The sequence below is a fragment of the Gadus morhua genome, chromosome 13 (genome assembly GCF_902167405.1).
Source record: "Gadus morhua chromosome 13, gadMor3.0, whole genome shotgun sequence".
Lineage (NCBI taxonomy): Eukaryota > Metazoa > Chordata > Actinopteri > Gadiformes > Gadidae > Gadus > Gadus morhua.
The window spans coordinates 3,548,507-3,565,577 of NC_044060.1; the positions used below are offsets into that span (position 1 = coordinate 3,548,507).

Below are 17,071 nucleotides of genomic sequence, written 5' to 3' on the forward strand. Positions count from 1 at the left end.
GCTGAGTTAGAAATCCTCTTACACCCCCCGGCCCCGGTCACATGACCTGGGTGGTCTGCGGTCAGACAGGAGGTGAGATGGGCTTCACTTTAACCCCCTCGTCAGAGAGACGGACAGACGTAGCTGGTCAGTCAACCTGGTGAGACACACACACTCATGCACACACACACGGACACGCACGCACGCACGCACGCCGAACGCACACATGCACACACACACACACACACACACACACACACACACACACACACACACACACACACACACACACACACACACACACACACACACACCAACATGTGCTGCACAGACACATACACATGTTGATTAATTTGTGTTTGGGCTTGCTTGATGCTATTGAGGTTTGTGTGCATATGAGTTCCTCATTTTAATAGTCTATAATCAAGATGTTCCTAGATGGCGGTTAGACCGTCATATGTTATATGGGCCGATGATAGCTCGATGATGTTTTAATCAATATGTTCACACGTCTTGCTAATAATCCCTCCTTTGTGCTGAACCTCTTCATGAAGATAGGTCTCCTCTAACCATTGAGGTCCTCATTCTAACCAGTTCGCCTGTGAGCTGAACCTCTTCATGAAGATAGGTGTCCTCTAACCTCTGAGCTCCTCCACCATGCCGCTCCAGAGGGAGATCCTAGAGGAGGTGTGGACAGAGAACAGGTACACCAGAGGGTTTATCGGACCACAACATGACGTGCAGCTTTAGCCAGCATGCTGCTAGTGTCCGCGCTGGGGGATTAATTCAGGATTACCCGTCTGAAAAGTCCCTGTTCGGTCAATAAATACCCTCACAATCTTCATTAAATGTAAGATAACAGATCAGACGGATTTTATTAATCCGAGGTAAAACTTGTTCAATTGGGGTAAAATAGGAAGTTTCAATTCAAATTACTTTTCCACACACATTCATGTACTAACCAGGTATCTCCTCCATACTTGAGCGTGCTTCTCCTGTGCTTCTCGAGTACGATACGTGCCCCACGGCCTCCTTTCCCACCCGCACGCCCTCGCGGTTCTCTCAGTTTCTATTAATACTTTACAACGCGCCGTTTCCTCTGCTGCGAGGAGCAGAGAGGTGCTCAACCAATAAGTATCAGGGCTGGCTCCTCACTGGAGAGCCAGAGCTACTATAGCTAGCCTTCCCCACCCCCAGAGAGGCCTAGGAGCTGGGGGCTGAGTGGGGTACGATCACCCCCTCTCTGGTGTTAGGAACGTGGCCTTGAAGTGGTTATTATGCCTCTCCTTGAATACACAATACAGCAGTAAGGTCTTATACTGCATGGACTACAGACTGACACCAAAACGAAAAGAACTCTTGCACTTAAAAACAGTACTACATCTTATCCTAGCTATCTTTGTTGTGTACGGGGAATGGGTTAACCTAGCCATTGTTATTGCTTGGCCCTTGTTTCTATGAACATCCTTACTGTACCGCGATATATTGTTGTCTCTCTTACTTTTGATAAAATGTACTTATTGTAAGTCGCTTTGGCTAAAAGCGTCTGGTGCATGCCCAAAATGTCGATGTGAATACAAACGTATACTCCACAAGCAGGAGATAGCATAGCTGGTCTGCAGTAGATGCTCTGTGTTGCTCATCGATAATCTTCTCTGTTATCTGGGCCAGGTTTCAGGACGAGGCCGGTTCGTCCTCCTCAGACCGGCCACAGAAGGTAAAGTGTGGCCGTCGTTTCCAACACTCAAAACACCCTCACTCACTATGAAGACACATCTACCTTTAACTGCTATTTATTTAGTCGTCTGACACTTTATCCAAAGCAACTTTGCTCAAAATATATTTTAAATATATAATATATATATCATGTATATATATATATCAATAAGGAGAAGGTAAAGGTATATATATATATATATATATATATATATATATATATATATATATATTTATACATATATCAATAAGGAGAAGGTAAAGGTATATATATATATATATATATATATATATATATATATATATATATATATATATATATATATATATATATATTTATACATATATCAATAAGGAGAAGGTAAAGGTATATATATATATATATATATATATATATATATATATATATATATATATTTATACATATATCAATAAGGAGACGGTTAAGGTTTGAGGGCGTTTGCTCAAGGAAACCTATAATTAGGCTGTGAACTTTGTGGATCACAGCAGGAACTTTGAGCTGGGAGTCGGACCCCCCTCACCCTACACCCCCCTATCCTTCAGAGCTGGGAGTCGGACCCCCCTCACCCCACACCCCCCTATCCTTCCCAGGGACATGCGGTGCATTAAAACCTGAGCTGGGGAGCTGAACCCTGGCTTAGGGGGGCCGGGTTCGAGGCCTAGCGTGTCAGCGCAGGGTTAACGGCCTGTGTTAACGTGAACACCTCCACACCCCCCCCTTGCTCCTCTACCTCCAGCTGTGTGCAATTACAGCTCCTCTACCTCGAGTACTGCCAGGCCCGCTCGCTCGCTCGTCCCACCCTCAAAACTCCTCGAAGCGGTAAACGGGACAAACGAGCGGGCGCACACGACCTGAACGTAAAAGCGGCGGGGCCGTGTCTTCGACGTGAACCGTGCCATCTCTGCGGCGTCTGGTCTGAACGGTGGTCTGAATGCCGTGGAGGAGCTTTGAGTTTGTTGTGCTCCCTCCCTCCCTCCCTCCCTCCCTCCCCCCCCCTCCTCCCCCACTGCTCTTTAGAAGCTTGTTGGTGGTGCTCAGTGACGTGGCTGCGCAGCAGATGGCTTCACACATAAATCCTATTAACAACTTTCTGCTGATGGAGAGCCAGTGAGCCCGGAGCCTGGCCTCACTCTCTCATTACCGCCCCAGCACCGCTACGGCCTCTCTTTGTTTGTTTTCCTTTTTTATTTCCTCCCCCCCCTTTTGGAAGCGAGGAGAGAAGGACGTAAATTTTTAGCCCGGGCCGGAGTAGGAGGCCAGGACCATGTCGGCTGAGAAGGTAATAGGGTGGAGGAGGTGGGGCTGGGGGGTTGGTGTTGGTGTTGGGGGAAGTGGTGGTAGGGACAGTGGAGCGGGGGGGCCCCCATTCGGGGAGATGGAGGTGGTGGGTGGGGTTGGTGGTGGTGGTGGTGGAGGTGATGGTAGTGACAGTTGCTGGGGGAGTTGGAGGTAGTGGGGTTGGTGATGGTGGTGTTGTGGGTGGAGGTGAGGCGGGCTTTGGTAGAGGTGGAGGTTAGGGGGGGTGTGGGTTTTGGTGTTGGTTGACGTCATGGTAGTGACGGTGGACGGGGGAAGTGGAGGTGGTGGGGTTAGTCACGGTTGTGGTGCTGGTGGAAGTGGTGGAAGTGAAGGTGTTGGGGGATGGGGAGGTACAGGGGCTGGTGATGGCGGGGACGGAGGTCTAGAGGCAGGTGATGGTGGTGGTGGTGGTGGTGGTGGTGGTGATAGCGATGTTCGTGGTAGTGATGGGGTTTGGGATTCATCCCCTTGCGTGAATAACAGGAAGAGATTGCATCCTGAGGCATAAAACCTTGGAACAATGACTCATTTGAATCATTTTATTATGTTCTAAAGCTGTGTGGTTGAAGAGTTGGCAAACAATGCAGAGTTTATTTGGGTAGTGATGTAATACTGAGACCCAGAGACTCCCATGTCTAGCTCTGCAACCATTTCAGTCACAATCATGGATCAGTCAATATTATGTTGAATGTAAGTCACGTTGGATAGAGAAAAACTTCTTAAGAATGCAATCTGTGACCAAAATCGAACTTATTTAGAAGTTGTTGTTCCAAGCTGTGGGTAAGTATCCACTAAGCCATTGTTTTTTCTCCAATCTTTAATGCATCCAAGATAGCAAAGCTGAAAACACGACCAACAACATGCTTAACATGCGCACATTGCTTTAAGTGTGTGTGTGTGTGTGTGTGTGTGTGTGTGTGTGTGTGTGTGTGTGTGTGTGTGTGTGTGTGTGTGTGTGTGTGTGTGTGTGTGTGTGTGTGTGTGTGTGTGTGTGTGTGTGTGGATTGTCTGAGGTAGGGGACAGAAATAGAAGCGTAACATGAATGAGCCTCTAATTGGATTGGGCCCGGCCGTCTCTCCTCTGTGTAACACTTTAGATTCCCCTCGTCCCACTGGCCTGCTCCTAGATGGCTTCCATACTTTACCCTTACCTCCTACGAGAGAGAGAGAGAGAGAGAGAGAGAGAGAGAGAGAGAGAGGTAAAGTCCTCAGGAACGTCAACCATTTATCCTGCAGCCCTGAGATTGTAATGCAGAAATAACAAATGTTATTTGATACAGCATTGAGGCAGACAGAATAACACGTTGCTGGACCATCAGGGAAAGATGTATTGAATAGCAGTAGTCGATAAAGTGAGTTGATATTCTTGGTTTCGTGAACCACAGGCTTTGGAAAGCTTCAGGAAGGTGATAGCAGTTGTAGGCTTGTGTACTTCTTGCATTTGCTGGATGTTACTGTGTGTGAGAAATATCTAACGGTATTGAAATGTGATTGTAATTTGATTCTGAATACCGTTTTATGTTGGAGGCAAAAGTTGGCACAGCTGTCAGATGTTATCTCTGTACTTTTACCAATACAAATACAAGTACTAATACAAATCGTACTAATACTTATACATGTTATGGTCTCTGTTTTATGTGCAAAGTAGGAGGGCTGCTAAAAATGATCCATAAAACAAAAGACAAACGATGAATACTAGGAAAATAGAATGAGCAGATCTGTTCATTCTAGAAATTAAGATTGTAGAATTAGCTTAATGACCTCATGCTAGGCTACAGTCTTACACTTTTATCAGAGCTAAACTTAACTTTATACGTTTCCTGGGATACACATGACATTTAAAAAAAGAAATTAAATGCAAAAACATATATATATATATATATATATATATATATATATATATATATATATATATATATATATATATATATATATATTACTACACTGTAGGAATAGCCACTCAAACAAAAAATATTTTTAAGAATAAGATTGTTTCAATGTCTTTAATGAAAATAACTGCTCTATTCAATAGAGTTGAATTATTATGCATAGTGATAGTTTTAAAACTGTTTTAAATTATTTTAACCTGTAATAGTAGTAGTAGACAGTGCTTTGGACACATTATTAAATAGCAATAATTTTCTATCCTTTGCTTACCGTGAACTTTTAATGGTGAGTGAATTTAACTCTTATCTTCGTTAGTCTGTTAGTTAGTTTGTTTGTCTGTCTGTGTATCTCTGTATTTCTCTATCTATCCCTCCATCTTTCTCACTATCTCAACTCAAGGTCTCTCTCTCTCTCTCTCTCTCTCTCTCTCTCTCTCTCTCTCTCTCTCTCTCTCTCTCTCTCTCTCTCTCTCTCTCTCTCTTTCGTCTATGTTCCAGTGAAGCCTAGCCATCTCTCTATCTCTAGTAATCTCAAGTCAAGATCTGTCTGTCTGTCTGTCTATCTGTTAATCTCACGGTCTGTCTGCTATTTCTCAGAAATCGTCCAGAAACCAAAGAAGAAGAAGGAAGTGACCAATGGCGTGCCAGAGGCCGAGTCCAACGGGGCGGAGGCCAAACCCAAGAAGACCAAGAGCAAGAAGAGCGAGGAGGCGTCTGGAGACGAGGGACTCGCCGCACAGAGTCAGTCACCACTACCTCCTTTACATTAACATTAGTCACCACTACCTCCTTTACATTCACATTAGTCACCACTACCGCCTTTACGTTAACATTAGTCACTACAACCTCCTTTACATTCACATTAGTCACCACTACCTCCTTTACATTCACATTAGTCACCACTACCTCCTTTACATTAACATTAGTCACCACAACCTCCTTTACATTCACATTAGTAACCACATCCTCATTTACATTCACATAAGTCAGCACTAGCACCTTTACATTAACCACAACCTCCTTTACATTAACATTAGTCACCACAACAAGGTGTGAGTGTGATTAGTCTTTCTCACAAGCCGTTTTGAAAATGTGCACCTTCTGACATCACAGGTGAGCGTGTCCCATGTCACATTTTCAAAACGGCTTGTATTGGCCAATCACACTCACACCTAGTGGTATAATGTGTCCCCTTTAACATTTACATTCAGGGCATCTAGCAAGCGCTTTTATCCAAAGTGACAAACAATAAGTACATTTGTCAGAAGGAAGAGAAACAATCTATCGCTGTAGGTACAGTTAGGATGTTCATAGATCCAAGTGCCAAGCACCAACAATTGCTAGGTTAACCCATTTCACGTACACAACACAGATAGCTAGGATAAGATGCTACACAATGCTAAGTACTATTTTTAAGTGCCAGGACGTACGGGTTAAGGGGGGGGGCTAAACTCTGAAGTGAGTCTTGAGTCTTAATATGCAGTATAATATGTGTCCTTTATATGCAGAGTTGTATCAATAACAACTCAAGGTATTAGGCAAGGAACGCAAGACATTAGGAAGAGACCTCTGATTAAGACCAGATTGTGCAGGGCAGTGAAATGCACGGATAAAACCACTGCATGTAAAGCTTCCAGGAATGAAAACCAATAAAGGAAACCACTCACTATTTGAAGGCACTTCAAAGACAAAAGACAGAGGGAATACAATAAACTACAATTAATTGCAACACAATACACACAATGAAATCAACACACGGATACAAATCGGGCCGGATCAAATAAACTATAATCCCGACGACGGAGCTGTTCTGAACATCGCTCTCTCTGTTCTTTTGTTCTGTTGGATTGTTCTGTTGCTGTGGACGACAGAAGATGAGAAGAAGGTGAAGAAGAAGAAGCCGGAGAAGGAGAAGGAGAAGGAAAAGGAGAAGGAGAAGGAGAAGGAGGACCCGGAGAAGAGCAAGGAGCCAAAGAAGAAAGCCAAGAGCGTCCCGAAGAAGAAAAAGAGTACGTTCCAATGACCACTGGATTTACACTCAACTGGGATTAATAATGTACATCCCACCCTATCCTGAAGCATGTCTTCTTAAAGGGGTGATATCATGTCACCAGGTGTGAGTGTGATTACAAGCCGTTTGTGGCTTGTAATCACCTGTGTCCACCTAGATTTATGATAGATAGACCAGTCGACCAGCCTACGCAGTGGACTGTAGCATATGTTGCTTATATATCCAGCACGTATCTAGGTGGACACTCCCACTTGTGATGTCACTAAAACACAAGAAAAGGCATATTTTCAAACGGCTTTTAACAGCTGATCACACTCGCACCTTGAGGCATAATATCACCCCTTTGACATGTATACCACAAGGAACGTCCCAAAACTAGCCAAAAACAGAACACAGACTCCCCTCAACAACGACCACCTTTTCCCATCTCCACAGGTTCGGACACTGAGGATGACGAGGAGGAGGAGGAAGAGGAGACGCCCAAGAAGAAGACGAAGAAGAAGACGACGAAGGACAGCTCGCCGCCCTCAAGCACCACCAAAGAGAAGAAACCCAAATCCAAAGGTAAGGAAACCGCAAACGTTAGTCTTATATCTTCAGGTAAATCTTCAGACGATTAAACAGGGTGTGTGTGGAAGGTTGACCGCGGGGAAGAGGATTACACAATCGCATTTTGTAACAGCGAGTGTAAACACTGGCTTAGCCCTACACCTACTGGGACGTATGACCATTTAAGCCATCAGACCGGCTGAAATACTAGCTGAAATGTTGAAATATTTAAAGTAGTGCCAGCACTGGATTCCCTGTAGTCAAAAGACAATGGAGAAGTACTAAATTGTTTTATTAGCTCTTTATTCATCTTAAGTTGAGTTGTATATTACTCTACATTTTACTGCTACATTTTTTATTTCGCCCGCCCCTCTTAGATGAGAAAGACTCTGAGGGGAAAGATAAGAAGTCTAAATCAAAAGACAAAGATAAGAAGAAGGAGCCAGCCGCCTTGTTCCAGATAAACGGAGACAAGGACGCCAAGAGCAAGAAGAAAGGTGTGTGTGTGTGTGTGTGTGTGTGTGTGTGTGTGTGTGTGTGTGTGTGTGTGTGTGTGTGTGTGTGTGTGTGTGTGTGTGTGTGTGTGTGTGTGTGTGTGTGTGTGTGTGTGTGTGTGTGTAAGTGTTTGGATGGTTGTGTGTGTGGTTGTGTATGTGGGTGTGTGTGTTTGTGTGTATGTGTGTGTGTTTGTGTGTATGTTTGTGCGTGTGTACACTCACATTTATAAAACATGTTGATGACATTGCATCACAGTCACCATGACACCTTCTCAAATCTGGGAAGAATAAATAAATCTAAACCATGAAGCTAAAAGTAATCAAACCTATCTGTCCGGTCTGAAGCCATGTCAGTATGAAGCCATCCGTTCCCTGGTCCTCCGATCTTTTAAAAGAACCACGAGTATGGGAAGTATCGGTATGCTACCACATATATCACGGGCATCCTTCTATCAATCCCAGCTGCTCAGTCAGACAGCGACGACAGCGACGAGACAACAACCAAGGCCAGCAAGTCTAAGAAGAAGTCCAGTGCCGGAGCAGCATCGCTGTTCCAGACGGCCGAGAGCAAGGACAAGGACAAGGACAAGGACAAGAAGACCAAGAAGAAAGGTAACCTCCCTTTGTACGTCTTATAAACTTATTTTATTATCGCACTTTCTAACTGTTAAGCACCTTTCAATGTCAAAAAGCATCTTGCCTGCACATGTCAATTCATGCCTTCATCTTTCGTTTTTTAAATGTGCAAAAACTAAAATATGTTGGCTCAGATATCTGTCTTTGATATTTTATCGACTTCTGAATTCCTTTCTTCATTTCCTCTGCATCAATTATGTTTGCAAAACTGAATGGGAGTCAGCCATTAGCGCTAGCTTAAACTAGCATATCATTTTAATGCTAATACAAGGTAATTGCTAACGTGTTGCAATTGCTAAAACCCCAAAAACAAAGAGCCAGCAACACTCAATAATTAAGTAGGCCTATTGTAAAATAAAAATAAAATAATTGATTTAAATAATTGGAGATATTGATGACATTTTGACGAAGCTGTCGCTGTTTCTCTAAATCTCAGGAAAAGCCGAAGAGAGCGATGATTCCGACTCAGAGAAAGAAGAGAAGTCCAAGAAGAAGAAGGGAAAAGGGAAGAAGAAGAAGGTATGGAAAAACCCCTGGGCATCATGTGGCCCCAATAAGCTCTTAGTTAGAGACACCAATTAACCCTTAATCAGAGACACCTGCTCAGAAACACTAGCAAGCGCCTTAACATGGTTGAAAAGTATCTGTTTCTGTCTCAGCTTCAGAAAAGTATACAGTCTGTCCACATCATATACCTTCTTATTTTCTTCTACAAATCATTTCAAGACACTTTCACACTTCTACTTTGGCCGTGTGTTCATTAACTTACTGTCCAGGTTCTCTTGATAAGCACGACCAGATTGCTAGAGTCTAGCGTTATCGAACTAGAACAATTTCAAGATCCATCACCTTGACAACCTATCGATGATGATGATGATAATGATGACGATGAAGATGATTATCATGGATGATGACAGGCTCTTCGTCCAGGAGAGAGCTCCGTCCTGTGAGAGAGATTTTGACAACTTATCGATACTAATGACCTAATGACGAGGATGTAATGATGATGAGGAGGAGGACGATGATGATGATGATGACGATGATGATGATGATGATGATGATGATGATGATGATGATGATGATGATGAGGATGGTGTTTCGCTCTTTCTCCAGGAGCGAGCTCCGTCCCCGGAGATAGAGTTCGACGACCTGGAGGAGTTTGTGAATCTGCCGGCTCCGCAGGGGCAGACGGTAAAGTGCCGACTCACCCGGGACCAGCGGGGGATGGACAAGAGCATGTACCCCACCTACTACCTCCACCTGGACAACGAGAAGAAGGTACGGGATCAGTTCCTCTGGCCTCACACGGCACACAGCAGAGGGACATCTCAGGTCTTAAAGACGCAGTGCACTTTTTAAATGCTCGGTTTCAATGTGGAATATTGTACCTTTAAATTCATAATCTCAATTTAATAAAATAATTGCGATGTAGTATAATAAATAGGAAGCGTTTATGCAAAGAATCTGTCAATAACGTGACGCATACATTCTTAGCATTTGACTCTCCAATGGGAATAGAACCTCTCACCCAGGCAGTTGACTGGTGCCAAGTAGTTTCCCAATGCTCATGACGAATGCTTAAGACTATGTGTTTTGTGTTGTTTCGTAAAGGTATTCCTGTTGGCGGGTAGAAAGCGTAAGAAGTGTGGAACCTCCAACTACCTAATCTCCATCGATGCCACAGACTTATCGAGAGGCGGGGACAATTTTGTCGGAAAATTGCGGTACCGATAAAATTCTTCTTCTTTGAATTCTCAATGATAATTTTTTCCACGACAGCATTCAAACAAACTGCGTTCAGAAACCTACTTTTGTATGTCGTGTTTACAACTGACTATGTTGTGATGTTGTTGTCCAGGTCTAATCTGATGGGGACCAAGTTCACGGTGTTCGACAACGCACTGAACCCAGAGAGGGCTCTCCCAGACTTGTCCAACGCACGCCAAGAGATGGCCGGCATCATCTACGTAAGGCCTTAAAGAGACCCAACCATTTGGCCTCATGTGGCTCAGGAGGTCGAGCGGGTTGGCTGGTAACCGGAAGGTTGCTAGTTCGATCCCCTAGCTCCTCCTAGTTGAGTGTTGAGGTGTCCCTGAGCAAGACACCTCACCCTGACCGCTCCCGACGAGCTTGCTGTCGTCTTGCGTGGTTGACTCCACTGTCGGTGTGTGAATGGGTTAATGTTAGGCCATATTGCACATCGCTTTGAGTGGCAACTGGTTAAAAAAGCGCCATATAAATGCAGTCCATTTATTTAGCGATCAACTTTGGAGCGTGTGTCGATGATGGCTGGTTTGAGTCAGACAGATTGGACTCTGGGACTGCTGGAACCAGCCATCATCCACATCAACCCTAACCCTAACCCTTGACTTGACCTCAATCCCTCCCGTAACCAAAGCAAACCAAACCTTACCACTGTGACCTCTGACCCCCGTGTGTCCAGGAGACCAACGTGCTGGGGATGAAGGGTCCGAGGCGCATGACCATCATCATCCCCGGGATGGACAAGAACTGCGAGCGGGTCGCCGTCCGGCCACGCAACGTAAGCCCCGCCTCCTCCGTCACCCACAGGAAGTGATGTCACTGTCTGACCCGCACGCCGTGGTTGAGATGTGTCCTAAGTGTCTGGGAATGTTTATGGAATTATTAAAAACATAGTCATGTATATATATGAATATACATAGAAAGAATATACATGTTTATCTGCTACAAAGCCTAACTGCAGTAACCACGCAAAGGTAAAACTGAGTGCAAGAAACTAAACAACATGATCACTGATCACGTGCACTGATCATGATCAAATAACTAATCATTAAATATTGAAGAAGATAGATAAAAATAAGAGCACTGAACTTTGGAGTGGTCAGATCACTTGCACACATCATCTCATCTGGTTCTTTTACATATACTGTAGTATTTGTATTTGTTTAAATGTAGAATTCATACCAAGTCAGACCTGCAGAAGGTCTCACTTCTGAGTAAGGGCTGATCTGCAGTCTGTAGTCGGTCTGCCGGTGGTGCTTCCCGGCTGACATACTGACCACACACCCGGGTGACCCCTCTGACCCCCACCCAGGAGTACGACGGGCTGCTGATCCGGCACCAGAACCGGCGGATGGAGAACCTGATCGAGCTGCACAACAAGACCCCCGTGTGGAACGAGGAGTCCTCCTCCCACGTGCTCAACTTCAACGGCCGCGTCACCCAGGCCTCCATCAAGAACTTCCAGGTCGTCCACAGCAAGGACCGTGAGTACTGTCTGTCTTTTGACCTTTCTGTCAGCCTGTCTGTCTGTCTGTTTGTGTGTCTCTGTCTGTCTGCCAGCCTATCTGTCCCTCTTATTACCTTTCTACCTGCCAACCTATCTATCTGACAAGAAATCTGTTTGTCGTCAGTCTGTCTAACTACCTGTCTATCTTTCTGTCTGTCTGTACTGTAAACCTAAACCTCCCCTGTGTGTCTATCTGACTACCAGCCTGTGTGTGTGTGTGTGTGTGTGTGTTTGTGTGTGTGTGTGTGTGTGTGTATGTGTGTGTGTGTGTGTGTGTGTGTGTGTGTGTGTGTGTGTGTGTGTGTGTGTGTGTCTGTGTGTGTGTGTGTGTGTGTGTGTGTGTGTGTGTGTGTGTGTGTGTGTGTGCGTGTATTTATGCGAGCTCTGCAGCTGATCTAACCTCCTCTGTGATTGTGTGTGTGTGTGTGTGTGTGTGTATTTGTGTGTGCTCTGCAGCTGATCTAACCTCCTCTGTGATTGTGTGTGTGTGTGTGTGCATTGTGTGTCTGTGCGTACGTGTGCGTGTCTCAGTGGAATACATCGTGATGCAGTTCGGCCGCATCGCCGACGACATCTTCACGCTGGACTTCAGCTACCCCATGTGCGCCGTTCAGGCCTTCGCCATCGCCCTGTCCAGCTTCGACGGGAAGATCGCCTGTGAATAGGGCCGGACTCGCTCTGCCCCCCAGGGGCCCGGGCCTCGCTCGGGCCCCCAGGGGCTCGGGCCTCGCTCGGGCCCCCAGGGGCCCGTGCCTCGCTCTGCCCCCAGGGGCTCGGGCCTCGCTCGGGCCCCCTGCCCACTCGCAGCACAGACACGCTTTTCAGACCCCGGGCAGCAGGCTGTCGGTGGAGGTGATGGAGGAGCTCAGACCGCTCTGCTGTTCCCCCGCTCCAACGGTGCCTGGCTCGGGGGGCGCGGGTCAGGGGGAGGAGTGGAGGACGGTTGGGCCTCCGAGCGGAGCTCCACGGTGGACGTTGCCTTCTTTTGGAGCGCAGAGAAGTTTAAAGGCTGCTCTGTAGGAACACTGTGATGGTGCTCAAAGGGGGCGGGACTCACTCAAGCAGTAGTAGACAGGAGTAGACAGAAGTAGTCGATCAAGATGTGGTTACTTAATTAAAGACGAACGGATCAAACAGGCAGTCATAAAACAAGTCGTCATGGCTTCTATTGTTTGCTGTTGTTTCTTTGATTCCGCACGGCAGCAGAAGCTGTCAATCTGTAATTAGCGCCTGACGTGGAAAACCCCAGAGCGATCGCCCCGGACCGTAGACAAACACAACCGTCCTCTTACAAAGTAGCTCATTTAGCAATGTCTTACTAGGATAAAGGCTCTGGAAAGGTTTGAACTTTGCAGCACATTTTCTCTGTGTTCTGTAATGGTTTATGTGTAGGTTTCAGAAACCCACGAGAACTACAGATTAGTTTAGGCCTGAATGTCCTGTACGCAGTCAGTCCAAAAGTACCAAGTCTTAAAGTGTCTCTAACCCTTCTTCTTTCCCTTCACCTGTTCCTTTGACCTTTTTGTATCTCATCATTTCTTACGAGGAGCGTTTTGTACGGTTTATTGTCCGACGCCGATGTCTGATGATGATGAATGTGTAGCCATGACTTTCCACCCTTTCACCTCATTCACTTGTTAATGAGCTCACTGTGATGAATGGGGCCCATTAGCCCCTCTAAATAAAGACCAACCGTACGTGTAGCATGAATAAACTCCTAACAGCTGTCCACAACTCATATTTAGTCTTCTGACTACACCGCAGTCTCAACCATCTCAGTAAACCTCCCTTATCTCTCTCTCTAAAACCGCGGTAATAGTCCGTCTCTGCCCTCCAATACCTTCGTGAGGACCTCCCCGTTCAACGCTGCGGTGGGATACTGTGAACAACACAACACAAGGGAGGCTGCCAGCGACGACACACACACACACACACACACACACACACACACACACACACACACACACACACACACACACACACACACACACACACACACACACACACACACACACACAGAGAACACTGGTTTGATACGTGTGCAGCAGACACACACTCAGCCCCTTCGTGGCAGCTCTTAAACTCTGAGGAGGAATGGCGGCGGCAGGGAGGAGAACCGGTTTGAGCCCGGGCCCTGGAAGGTACGTCTGAGGTGTGTTTCTGCCTCAACCTGTCCAGGCAGTTGTCCAAACTCGCAAATCAAATGAGGCTTGAAGGGCGTCTGACAGATGCTCAAAGGTGACCCCCCCACCCCCAGCCCCGCCCCCCTCGCTCTGCCATTGTGTGCGAGGCACTGTACGACTGCAAAGGATTACTTATTAGCCTCTGAGCGGGTAATTATGCACACGGTTCGACTGTACGGCGACAACTTTCGTTGGCTGTTTTAACCGTTGCAAAAAGACGTTTTGTGTCTGAGATTTTGAGAGCCTTGACAAATCACAGTGCTGCACCACAGAATGCATTTCTGTTTAAAACTATAAAATACAAGTTGCAATGCAAGTAGCGCACGCTGCAAACATAAGGGTGACCAATAGAAGGAGCTGTTGGGAAATGTTTGGATGTTCCTGCACCGCGTCAAATTAGAATGTTTAATCGCTCCATTAATAATGATAATAGCCTTCTTTGAAGATATAAAGCATTTATAAGTAGCCAAAGCATATGTTATGCTATTATTCCTATTGTAGTCCTGTATGGTGCTTTTTGTTTGATATTAGTAATACAGAGAAGAATGCACCACACATTCAACGAAATACATAATTTTATTTCTTCGCAATAATAAAAGTGTTATTGAAAGTGTGTGCGCGTTATTTAAATGTACATGCAAACAAAACAAGAAACGCTGAACAACTCATTTTATTTAAACACAAAGGCAGTATCAGTATTAAAGCTGGAAGGATTTGTACTTTGCTGGCGTTAAAGTTAAACTAATGGAGCAGGGCTGTGTGTTTATTCCTGGTGTTACAGTACTACCGCCGGGGTGGTGGAGGGGGTGGGGACACGAGTGGAGCCACCGCCCCCACCGCTCGGTGATTGACGCGCACCCATGGCTCCTCCTCAAAACTTTTTTTTCCCCTTGGTTTTCCAGAGTAGTGCGTTGATTTCATACCAAAGTCATACTTAACATTCCACTTATACTGTCAAACCGGGAGAAATATTACTGAAATCGTTCCAGGCGCCCAAAATCAGCATTGATATTGTTTTTTCTGGTGTTGACATAAATAGACGCCACTGAATAAAGGTGAGTTCCCCTCTTATGGACTTTTTCCTCTTTGTTTAGACCCTTTGCTGGAGGTTTTCATGCCGCTTGACTCGCTGAAGTTTTCGGATCATTGTCATTTTTCGCATTTTTCCGCGGGGCTGCCTTCGCGTTGGGAGGGAAGAGGAAGATTCTCACATTGATCGCCTCTGATCCTGTTTGACTTTTCTCTGCCTTCTGGACTCCTGACTAGTTGACAGAATAATAATTTAAACGAGTAAAAGCCATTTCGTTGACTTCATTTGACTGGTTTGACGTGTGCGTTGACACTATTTTCCCGGGGATGCAACATGTCTCTTGTTTCTCTCCAACAGTTGATGAGAAGTGGATGCCTGGATCTGAGAGTTGTGCGACAGAGGAATCGAAAAGGCACAGATCTCCTAGGGACACTGAGAGAGATCACTGGGAGGAATAGGACCGACAACCTGACCGCTGGACTGAGCGACTGCATCCTAAGATAAGGTAAGATACTTTCTGCATCAAGGTAAACTAATGTGTCACTTATTGTGGTACCAGAAAACACTTAATTTAACTTCATACATGTGAAGAAAATTTGAATCAGAATGTTTTGGCTGAAATGTGATTTTATAATTACATATGTATTATTACATTAAATTATATTTAGTGTTTAAATAAATATGAAAATATAAAACCACATATAAATCAAAGCGTTGTGATTCTAATTAATTAGAATCACTGCTTTCAAACAGCAGTGATTTAATGTTGCAATTGTGGACACATTTAATATTTGTAGTGATGACTTTGTTGTGCGCACACGACACGTTTACTTCTTGTTTGTCAGGTATAAGCCTATTTGTTATTTGTAGGCCAAAGCGTCTGAGTAATTCAAATAGCCTACCTATAGGCCATATTTGAATGATAATCAGACTTAACGCGTCATTACGTTGTTATCAGGGCCTAATGGTACTATTGTAACACGATCTTTAGTGCCAAAGGTTTGATTTAAATTTTTCTACATCGAATAAATGGTACTATCAAATCAAGCACTTTCATCAGTCAAATCTATTCTTTCTTTCATTTCGCTTTTTTTTTTTCTCTGTGTCGTTCCTTTTTTTTTTTCTTCTTCTTTATTTCCTTCCTTCCTCCTCAAATCGGTCAGGATCAGTGTTGAATGGTTTCGCTAAGCATGATTTTGAGGTCAGGTCTCGGAGTGCATGGATGTACCAAACCCTGGTAATGCGCAATTAAATCACCGTGACCCCCGGGGAAACACCTGCCTGAACTGACTGCAGTGCGCATCGTCAGCTCCAGTAAACACCTCATTCCTCCGCCACTTGGGTTGGGCAGGTGTAGCTATTTAGTTTCTGATCACTGACTTAATTGGTTGACTTCTTCCTCTTTTGTCGTTGTAGTATAACGATGCCAATGCAACATGAGCTGTAATAACTACGGTTATCTCAGTCACTGCCATTCGACAGGTTTGGTCAAACAACAGAATGCTGTATTTCAGGTTGCGGCAAGTCATCAGCTATGTAGTTGTGTTTTTACAAACCTACCCCCGTTTGCAGCTGTAACAGCCAACCTGTTGCCATTGTGCTTCTTAGTTGCTTCATGTGACCAAATTAGATTTTTCTTGCACTTAGTTTGTTGAAACAGACGCTGTTTGCTTGCGGCGTAGAATAGATAGATATTCAAAATAAAATCACCATTATAGTTCCGAAGTTGGTGAACATCAACACACATTTTATTTTAAATCTCTGTTCTGTTTTTGACGCCTCAGATTGAGTATGTCCACCACCACCACCACCGCCACCATCTTACTGTATCCATAATGTGTGTTCTTCAAGTGCTAACCGACCAATTGGTCGACTCAGACCGTGACGCAGGAGACCCAGAGACAGTCCCAGACTGTCAAACCAGACAATAGACGGTTCGAGCAAAGAGGCGCTGTAGTAGAGTTGGACGCTGACGGCTAAATCTGGAGCCCA

General features: G+C 45.0%; 2 protein-coding genes across 4 annotated transcripts in view; both read left to right on the plus strand.

The window, feature by feature from the left end:
- On the plus strand, window positions 1-13,600 carry LOC115556879 (tubby-related protein 1). 3 transcript variants are annotated; one of them, XM_030374279.1, is made up of 15 exons: window positions 1-139; window positions 534-683; window positions 1,651-1,696; window positions 5,511-5,643; window positions 6,774-6,911; window positions 7,349-7,477; window positions 7,840-7,959; window positions 8,422-8,571; window positions 9,032-9,114; window positions 9,709-9,873; window positions 10,207-10,319; window positions 10,454-10,562; window positions 11,039-11,137; window positions 11,672-11,843; window positions 12,398-13,600. In XM_030374279.1, exons 2-15 carry the CDS (start codon window positions 637-639, stop codon window positions 12,529-12,531), a joined length of 1,638 nt encoding a protein of 545 aa, XP_030230139.1. In that variant the 5' UTR covers window positions 1-139; window positions 534-636; the 3' UTR covers window positions 12,532-13,600. The 3 variants fall into 3 exon arrangements, with proteins under 3 accessions (XP_030230139.1, XP_030230140.1, XP_030230141.1); XM_030374280.1 differs by having other exon boundaries at window positions 50-139; window positions 538-683; XM_030374281.1 differs by lacking the exons at window positions 1-139; window positions 534-683; window positions 1,651-1,696 and adding an exon at window positions 2,769-2,996.
- A 1,267-nt stretch (window positions 13,601-14,867) lies between these two features.
- Window positions 14,868-17,071, plus strand: part of tead3b (TEA domain family member 3 b) — a gene marked incomplete in the record, with an annotated part of 32,265 nt that continues 30,061 nt past the window's right edge. Inside the window, 2 exon segments of the mRNA XM_030374288.1 lie at window positions 14,868-15,104; window positions 15,437-15,584.

Excerpts from the sequence above, each read along its gene's own strand:
- LOC115556879 (XM_030374279.1), top strand. The coding sequence starts at position 637 with ATGCCGCTCCAGAGGGAGATCCTAGAGGAGGTGTGGACAGAGAACAG. Across the intron at positions 684-1,650 it reads GAGGTGTGGACAGAGAACAG|GTTTCAGGACGAGGCCGGTT; the intron begins GTACACCAGAGG and ends TATCTGGGCCAG. Across the intron at positions 1,697-5,510 it reads CCTCAGACCGGCCACAGAAG|AAACCAAAGAAGAAGAAGGA; the intron begins GTAAAGTGTGGC and ends GAAATCGTCCAG.